This window comes from Otolemur garnettii, unplaced genomic scaffold, assembly GCF_000181295.1.
Source record: "Otolemur garnettii isolate 467f Iridium unplaced genomic scaffold, OtoGar3 scaffold00018, whole genome shotgun sequence".
NCBI lineage: Eukaryota > Metazoa > Chordata > Mammalia > Primates > Galagidae > Otolemur > Otolemur garnettii.
In genome coordinates, this window is record NW_003852413.1 from 1504925 (window position 1) to 1513368 (window position 8444).

Consider the following 8444-nt stretch of genomic DNA (forward strand, 5'->3'; position numbering starts at 1 on the left):
CACCACCACCTCCACCATGATCACCAGCACTTCCTCCAGTAGCACTGTCACCATCATCATTGCTACCACAATCACTACCACACCACAGCCATTACCATCACCACTGCCATGAGTCTCTTTTGCAAACTGTCAACTTACAAATACTGTGTCCACAATCTTCAACTCTCACAAAGGAAGCTTTCTTGCTATCATTGCTTCATTTCACCCATTTAACCAACTAAGGATTGCCAAGCATATGGTGTTGGCCCAAGCCAGGAAAAGCTATGATGGAAAAGAACAATGTGCATGTCTACTGATGAACCCCAGCACCCGGCCATGTGCCAGGACAGGTGTTCACAATGTGACTTTAATTTCTGTCACTGCAGGACTGGCCCAAGGACCCTGACTACAGGCACAGGCCCCACAGCCATGGCTTAGCACCCCTCTCAGTGCTCAAGGGTGGCCCTCCCCCAGCTGGACCAGGGCAACAGTGTGCCCAGATTCCTAAGGTGGGCTAGTGTGCCCTGAGAGGCTGGATGTCCACTGGGACAGGGGTTTGGTGGACATGTGGGAACTTCCAAGAGATGAGTGAGCTGGTATTGGCCATTGCCTGATGTTGGCCTAAGGAGGTGACTAGAATCAAGGGAAGGGCTGCAGGTGCCAACACGCTCTCCTTTTGTCTTCTCCTGACCTCAGAGCCCCTGGGCCAGGGTGTGCCTGGCCACTCTGAAGCATATGGAGCCAAGAGCCCAGTGGGCAGTGAGTGTGACTGGACCAGGGCTTACCCCTCAGCTTACCCCTGGGGCCACCTGGGACCCTCAACTCCCACATGGAGAAGCAGGAAGTGCCTATTTAACCCACAGGCTGCTGAGGGAGCTATCAGAGGCAAGTAACCCATGCCTAGGGAAATGGGGAGAGACAAGCCACACCCACTGTGACAGAGATGGTAAGCTCAGGCCCTGAACAGGACTACTTGCTTCCAAGGCAAGCCCCCTATTCTTGGGGCCCAGGCCTCCTCCCTGACTTCCTTTAAAGTCCAAAAAGCAGGTGGAGGAGAAGGGGAGGAATGAGGCCTCCTTCCCACCTTCCCCTGGCAACACCAAACCAGGCTGTGGCCTCCCCAGCTTACGCGTCTCCAATCTCAGATTCAATAGGTGCCCATCAAGCCCAGGGCTTGGCGGAGACATTCCCCAGCTGTCCTGAGAAAGGTCCGAACCTGTTGCTTCAGTCCTCATTGGGGACCCCCAGGTGCAGCCCAGGGCCACTACCCTGCACTGTGAACAGACACATGTCCATATGGATGTCCCAGCCCAGAACAGACACATGAACACACAGACAGGATGCCACTGCCCTGGGAGGCCCCACACACCCTCTGAGGAGGCTGCTGCCCACAAGGTTACCTTGCCGCACAGAGACATAGCGGTGGTTGGCTGCTACCAGCACCACCTGTGGGTGACTCTCCTCCAGATCAAAGAGCTCATCCTTGCCAGGCCGCGTGTTTCGGCCAGCCTTGAGTGTGCCAGCAGGCCCCACGGGCGCCAGGTAGCGGCCGTCACAGTCCTTGAAGGCCAGCTTGCCTGCCTTGAACTCGAGTGTGTAGCAGGCACGAGCCTCAGGCTCCCAGACGAGGCGGCCATCGCTGCACAGGTAGCGGCTGTCACAGGTTTTGAGGCAGTAGCGTCGACTCTGGAAGATGAGGGTGAGGAGGGCATCCACACCCCACGGCATGTCACCATCTGCTGCCATCTCGTCCTCCTGAGGGCACAGGTGGACGTAGCGCCGCCGGCTCACACTCAGCAGGTGGGCCTGCGGGTGCAGGGCCAGGTGCACAGTCCACAGCTCAGCCGGGGAGATGGCTGTGGCAAAGCAGGAAAGTTGGTCCTCGGTGCCACCGAAGAAGCGGCCGTGTGGCTCCGACTGCAGTGCCCAACGCCCATCAGGCTGTGGCAGGACCAGGAAGCGGCAGTCTCGGCCCGGCTGCTCCGCCTCACAGGACACGCGCCCATCCTCTTCAGCAGACAGGTATCGGCCTAGGTGGCTGCTGCGGAACAACACTGCTGCGCCCTGCCCCGGGTCAGGCTCTAGCACCCACGTCTGCTTCCTCTTAAGGCTGGGTGCAGAGGCGTTAACCTTGAAGCCAAAGCTCTCGGCTGTCAGGTAGCGGTCAGTGTCATTGACAAGGCCAAACTGGATCTTCAGCACCTGACGCAGCCCATTGGTCGGCATCTTTGGAACTGGCCAGGTCCCCTCAAGGGTCTAGAGAACTCTCTCCAAGTCCTCAGGGCACCCGCGGCCCCCCAGAGGCCCAGCTCAGCGTAGCTGGCCTGCAGCCTCCAGATCCAGCTGGCGTCATGGACCTGCTGCTTGCTCTGCTGCTGCCTCTGAGCAGCAGCCGTAGCTGCCTGAGCGGCTCTCACAGGGCAGTGGGCAGCAGAGGGCGGGCGGGGAGGGTGGATCAGAGACGAGCCGGCTTAGGAGCCTCGGCCCCTTTCACTGCCCCAGCTTGGATTTCAGCTGCTCCCGGATTGCACTGCAGGGCTGGGGAGCAGGACTGCAGGGCTGGGGAGCAGGAGAACCCCTCTTTGTCCTCCTGGTGTGGGCCCAACCCTTCCTTGGGGCCCCCACAGCTCTTGGCCTCTCTCCTTCCTGCCCACCACCTTGGGGGCCCAGACGCTCAACGCAGACCCCCAGTACAGCACAGCAGCCCAGCACTTTCCCAATGTAGAAGAAGCTGCCGGGTGGAAAACTCACAGCCGCAACCCGATCGCAGCCCTCCACCCTTGGTGGCCGCCAGGTCCCCAGCAGGATCCAGTTACCACTTCTCTGATTCCTGCTGCCAGGAGCACGGCAAGGCCCCCACCCAGCAGCCTGCAGCCTTTGTCCTGACCACCCCCAGCTGGCTCTCTGGCCTCTGCTCCTGTCCCAGCCTCCAGCCCTAAGGCCTGGCCTTCCCTGGTGGTAGCCTTGGGCCATGGGCTAGACATGAAGGGGCCAATGACAGGGCCAGGATCCCATGGGCCCCCATTGGAGACCTGGCTGGGACGCAGCAGTGAAGCCGTGTATACAGGGGACGATGATACTCACACGTGCAGGAGGCTGGCACACAGTCCTCTGGGCAGCTCCCCCATGGCAGCACGTAGTCACTGGGCTTGGGGCCCAGAGGACCTGTGTCCTGCCAGCCCCCACCATACCCGTGTGCCCTGAGTGAGTCTTCCATGTGTTCCCTCCTCCATGGCAAGCTGGGCCTCACTTGGCCTGTGGTGGGCTCAGTAGGTCACACTGGAGACCCTGGAATTGCTGCTCCCATTGCTGGAGCAACTAGCCTGGCTTTGGGACTTTATGGAATCCTGGGGACCACGTGGGACAAAGTCTACCTTGTGTTTTTGGGTGGCCTTTGGAATCTGGCAGAGGATGAGACCAGCAGGCTGAGAGAGGCTGGAAGCTGACACAACATAACCCCGGGGGCCCTTAGCCCCAGGCCTGGGGACCTCCGTGGGCCTTGCTTAGCTGCACCTGCTGGTTCATCTCCTGCCTCTGCCACAGTGGCCAGGAGCCAAGGAGTCAAACCAGAGCTGCCCAGGTGGGGCTGGGACCACCCTCATTGTCTTCTTCCTCAGCACAATGTGTGACCCTCAGCTTCCCCGGGGATCAGGAGTAGGGGACACAGGGCACTTCTGGCCACAGCCTCAGGTCACTCCCCCATCATCCTGGGCCCTCCATCCCCTGGTGACCATGGTGGCTGCGACATGAGGGCCCTGGGATGAGTAGAGGCAGATGTGCATGGGGTCCATAGTTCCCCCATTCTCTGAGCCCTGAGCAACAGCTGTGGCAGGCAAAGTGCACACAGTGGGGAGTGAATGGAGGAGACTGACCCCAACCTCAGGGCAGGGTCGGGAGCCCAGAGACTTCCATGTGCAAGTTTCCCACACTGGCACTGCTGGTCAGCATGCCAGGGGCAGTCTCAGCTTGCCTTGTGGAATAGCCTTGCCCACTTCTGTGATCCACACATGTTTATAAGGCCCAGCTCTGCGTGGTCAGGCTGTGCCAGGTACAATCCCATGGAGGTGCAGTCTGGGGTTGTACCCCCCCAGGAGATGATGCCCTTGTGCCCACATAATCTCCCTACAGCTCCCAGGGAAGGGGGGGCCTGATCTAGTTTCAACACCAGTGATGCTGCCTGAACCTCAGTTGCTCACTGGGTCCTGAGACTGCTCAGTTGGTTTGTGTGTGCTGGGGGAAGTTGGAGGGGCTGCTGTACCCACATGCACCTGGGTGTGGGGACTGGCTGCTCTTCCACACCCCAACTTTTAGTCAGGCTGTGAAGGTGCTGGGGACATCCTGTCCCTCTGATTAGCATGACACCTCATTAGCACTGCCTGGTGCTGGCAGGGTGTACACAGGCATCAGGTGTGCGGTAGAGGAAGCCTGGCCGCCAGGCACTAATTGGGGCTGGCGCTGGGCAGCCCCTCAGTAGAAGAGCCAGAAGCAGCAGCACCCCTTAACTCTGGAGCCCCACAGCCCACAAGGAGGGTGGGCTGCCTGGCACTGGCGCAGGTATGTGAGCCAACGGGAGGGGTGTGAAAGGCCACAAGCCTAGACACCCTGGGAAGGAGTAGTTTGCCAGTTTTTTTTTTTGAGGTAGAGCCTCAAGCTGTCCCCCTAGGTAGAGTGCTATGGCATCACAGCTCACAGCAACCTCCAACTCCTGGGCTCAAGCAAGTCTCCTGCCTTAGCCTCTCAAGTAGCTGGGACCACAGGCACCCGCCACAATGCCCAGATATTTTTTTTGGTTGCAGCCGTCATTGTTTGGTGGGCCAAGCTGGATTCGAACCCGCCACCTTAGGTGTATGTGGCTGGCGCCTTAGCCACTTGAGCCACAGGCGCCAAGCCTAGTTTGCCAGTTTTCCTGTTCTCCACCTCATGGCCCCTGCTCCTGCCCAGCTGCCTGCTAGGTCTCTAGCAAGGTTTCAGGCACACAGTAGGTACTTAGTAAGTGCCTATGATTATCCAAGGTGGGGTCCAGTTCCTGTGTGATAGGCTGAGCTCCTGCAGAGAGATGCTGCATTCCACACACACGTCTGTGGAGCCCGTGCATCTGTGCACCCGTGTGGGAGTGAGTGAGGGCACACATGTCCCAGCCTGGACTGGAGTTGTTGGCATAGACACTGGCTGGGTTAGCCCAGCCCCTGGAGATGTTGTCCTGGATCCCAGCCTCAGAGCCCAGTGGTGACTGCCCAGCAGGGCAGCTCATACACTGCCCAAGGGTCCCACTTACCCACAGGTGTACACTGCTCACAAAGCCCTTGGTGGCTTGATGTGCCAGCCCCTTCAGTGTACTTAGGTGACAGGGATTACCTCTTACACAGAGTCCCCTGGCCAATAGCACCCATGTAGCCACCCACTCAGGGTACACAAATATGTTTGCCACTGTGACCTATCCAAGCTGCATTATGGAGGCATTCTGAGTTGCCAGCAGTCTTGAAGTCCTATTTACCCCCCCGCCCACCTCTAAGCCCAGTGGGGGCGGAAATATGGGCACATTGTGTGCCCAATGCCCAAGCTGCCATCTCCAGCCACAGACCAGACATGGGCACAGATGCCAGGCCACTTGATGCATCGACTTAAGTATGTTTGACTTGAGAAGAAGACGCCTTTTCCTGATGGGCACTGAGGGGCTATGTGGCAAGTGGTGCCTCTAGCCTGCTTCTTCAGAGAGCAGCCAACAGCAGAGGATATAGCCACAGTTGGGTCTGGAAGGTGAAATTGCCTCAGCTGTCATAGGCCAGCAGACAAGGTGAGGGTCTGAGACCCACACCCTACCCCTTTCTTGAGGGTCCAGCCAGGGCCAGAAGCAAAGAGAGCCTTGAAAGCCTCCAGGGCCCTGATGTCCTCTTAGAACCTTCAGGAAACTATTCAATTTCTGGAGATGCTGGGGAATGGGCTTCCCTGGCCAACAGAGGATTCCCCTCTCCACCCAGTTTGCCTCTCTAGGGCTGGGAGGGGAAAGGCCCCAGCCCCCCAACTCCTGCACCCACCGTGTCTAGACTGCTGGCCTTGGATGCTAGAGCCCAGCCTGTGCTCCTGCCAGTATGCTGCCTGCTGCTATGGTGACTGGTGTGTGCTCCAGGCTGGGTGCCCAGCGACCGGTGCTGGTGGCGTGAGCTGGCACAGGCTTGTGTGTGCAGGCTGGGAGAGGCGGCTCCCTGCGCACTTCAGCTGGCCTTGAGCCCTGGAAACTGGGAAACAGAGCCGGGGCAGTCCGGTGGCTGAGGCCTGTACCCTTTACAGCCACAGTCTAGGCCCCCCCCCCCCGCTCTAAGCAGTGCCCCAGCCCTCCCTTTGGGGACCAGAGAACACTCCCAGTGCCCAGAAGGTGCCCTGCCCCCAATTCCAACCCCACACCCAGCCACTCTGGCTGGTCCCTACTGGGCCTCTGCCCCTCGGCGCCTGTCTGATCTGAGATACTATTGGGCACAGGCCAGGGCCTGATCCCCTCACTTCTGGACCTGTCACCTGCCCCCAGCCAGGGTCCAGTTTGACAGGGCCCAGGGTACTGCCCATAGCTTGGCTGCCTCATGATTTTTTCATGGCTGAGCTCTCACTCCATTGCAGTTCCACTTACATGGTGAGGGGGCACGCGTTTCTCTTACTCTGGCCTGGGTTGGTTTACTGAGGCCTGTAGGCCTGGGTTTAGGGTGACAGGCTCCACTAGGCCAGGTGGGGGCAGGGGAGTGCTGGGATAAAGGGAGTTCCTGGCCCCTTGCGGTACAGTATGGCCCCTGCCTGCTCCTGGGAGCACCCACCTTGGCAGCCACTCCCCACTGCAGCCACTCCCCACTAACCTGTACAGTCTTCTGGACGGGAGGGAGGAAGAGTGCAGGTGGAGGCCAATGGGTGAGGAGGGGGAGTCCAGAGGCGGCTCTAAGTCCCTGAAAAGACTTCAAAGGCAGAACTGAGGGCATCTCAGAAAGCCCAGATGCCTACGATCTTTGCACATGCCTGAGACAGGAGGGGAGTCCTAACAAGAGCATCTGTGTGTGAGCCCTGGCTACATGGGGCTCAGACTGGGGACCAGATCAACTTCCAGAAAGCAGACCATGTTCGCAGCCCACAGGTGCCTACAGACACGTAAGTAGACTGCCACAGATGTCTCAACACCTGGTGTGGACAGCCATGAGGCCAGGACTCTGCCCAGCCCCATCCACATGCGTCTTCTCTTTCACACACACACACACGTTGGCATGCACTCCCTGCCACATCTTTCTGCAGAAGTTCAGCCCCATGCAAGAACCAGACCTCCCACATCAAACAATCACAAGCACTTATTAAGTACCCACTGTGCACCAGAAACCTTGCTGGGGACCCAGAAAGGAATTAACTCTACCTCAGACTTGTGGGACAAACCAGAAATGGGCTGTTTCCTGTTTTACCCTGAGTCTGGCTGCACACAGGCCCACCATCACCGGGGCAGGGAACAGCACCACACCATTCAGCTCCAGGGTTTGTCCTGCTCTGCTTTCTAAGAATGTCTCATTACTCACAGTTAATGAAACTATATGGACAGTAAGAGAGAGACCTTGGAATTAAAAATATGACAGTTGGCTCAGTGCCTGTAGTTCAAGTGGCTAGGGAGCCAGCCACATACACCTAAGGTGGTGGTTCAAATCCAGCCCGGACCCACCAAACAACAATGACAGCTGCAACCAAAAAATAAATAACCGGGTGTTGTGGCGGGCACCTGTGATCCCAGTACTTGGGAGGCTGAGGCAGGAGACTCGCTTGAGCCCAGGAGTTGGAGGTTGCTGTGAGCTGTGATGCCCTGGCACTCTACCCAGGGGACTACCTTGAGGCTCTGTCTCAAAACAAAAAAAAATATGACAGTTATGACAATGGAATGCAATACATGACACTGGATTAACTCAGGGAAAAATGCTGTGGAGGATGTCATTGAATATGTGTCATTTTTTTTTTTTTTTGAGACAAGAGTCTTACTTTGTCACCCTCAGTAGAATGCTGTGACATCACAGCTCACAGCAACATCAAACTCTTGGGCTTAAGCAATTCTCCCGCCTCAGCCTCCTAAGTAGCTGGGCAGGCACCCACCACAATGCCTGGCTATCTTTTAGAGATGAGGTCTCGGTCTTGCTCAGACTGGTCTTGAACCTGTGAGCTCAGGCAATACACCTGTCCCAGCCTCCCAGAGTGCTAGGATTACAGGCTTGACTCACCTCACCCAGCTATAGGTGTCATTATTGAAATCATTCAGTTGGCTCAGCACCTGTGGCTCGAGTAGGTAAGGCGCCAGCCACATACACCTAAGGTGGCGGGTTTGAATCCAGCCTCGGCCTGCCAAACAATGATGGCTGCAAGCAAAAAAAATAACCGGGTGTTGTGGCGGGCACCTGTGGTCCCAGCTACTTGGGAAGCTGAGGCAGGAGACTTGCTTGAGCCCAGGAGTTGGAGGT

The 8444-nt window shown here is 57.8% G+C and overlaps 1 protein-coding gene across 1 annotated transcript in view; it reads right to left on the bottom strand.

The window, feature by feature from the left end:
• Positions 1-3180, bottom strand: part of FSCN2 (fascin actin-bundling protein 2, retinal) — an 8522-nt gene extending 5342 nt beyond the window's left edge. Inside the window, exon 1 of the mRNA XM_003786064.3 lies at positions 1380-3180. Within this exon, the coding sequence (XP_003786112.1) occupies positions 1380-2205 (826 nt within the window). The 5' untranslated portion in view covers positions 2206-3180. The remainder of the gene's footprint in view (positions 1-1379) is intronic.
• Between the last annotated feature and the right edge of the window lie 5264 nt (positions 3181-8444).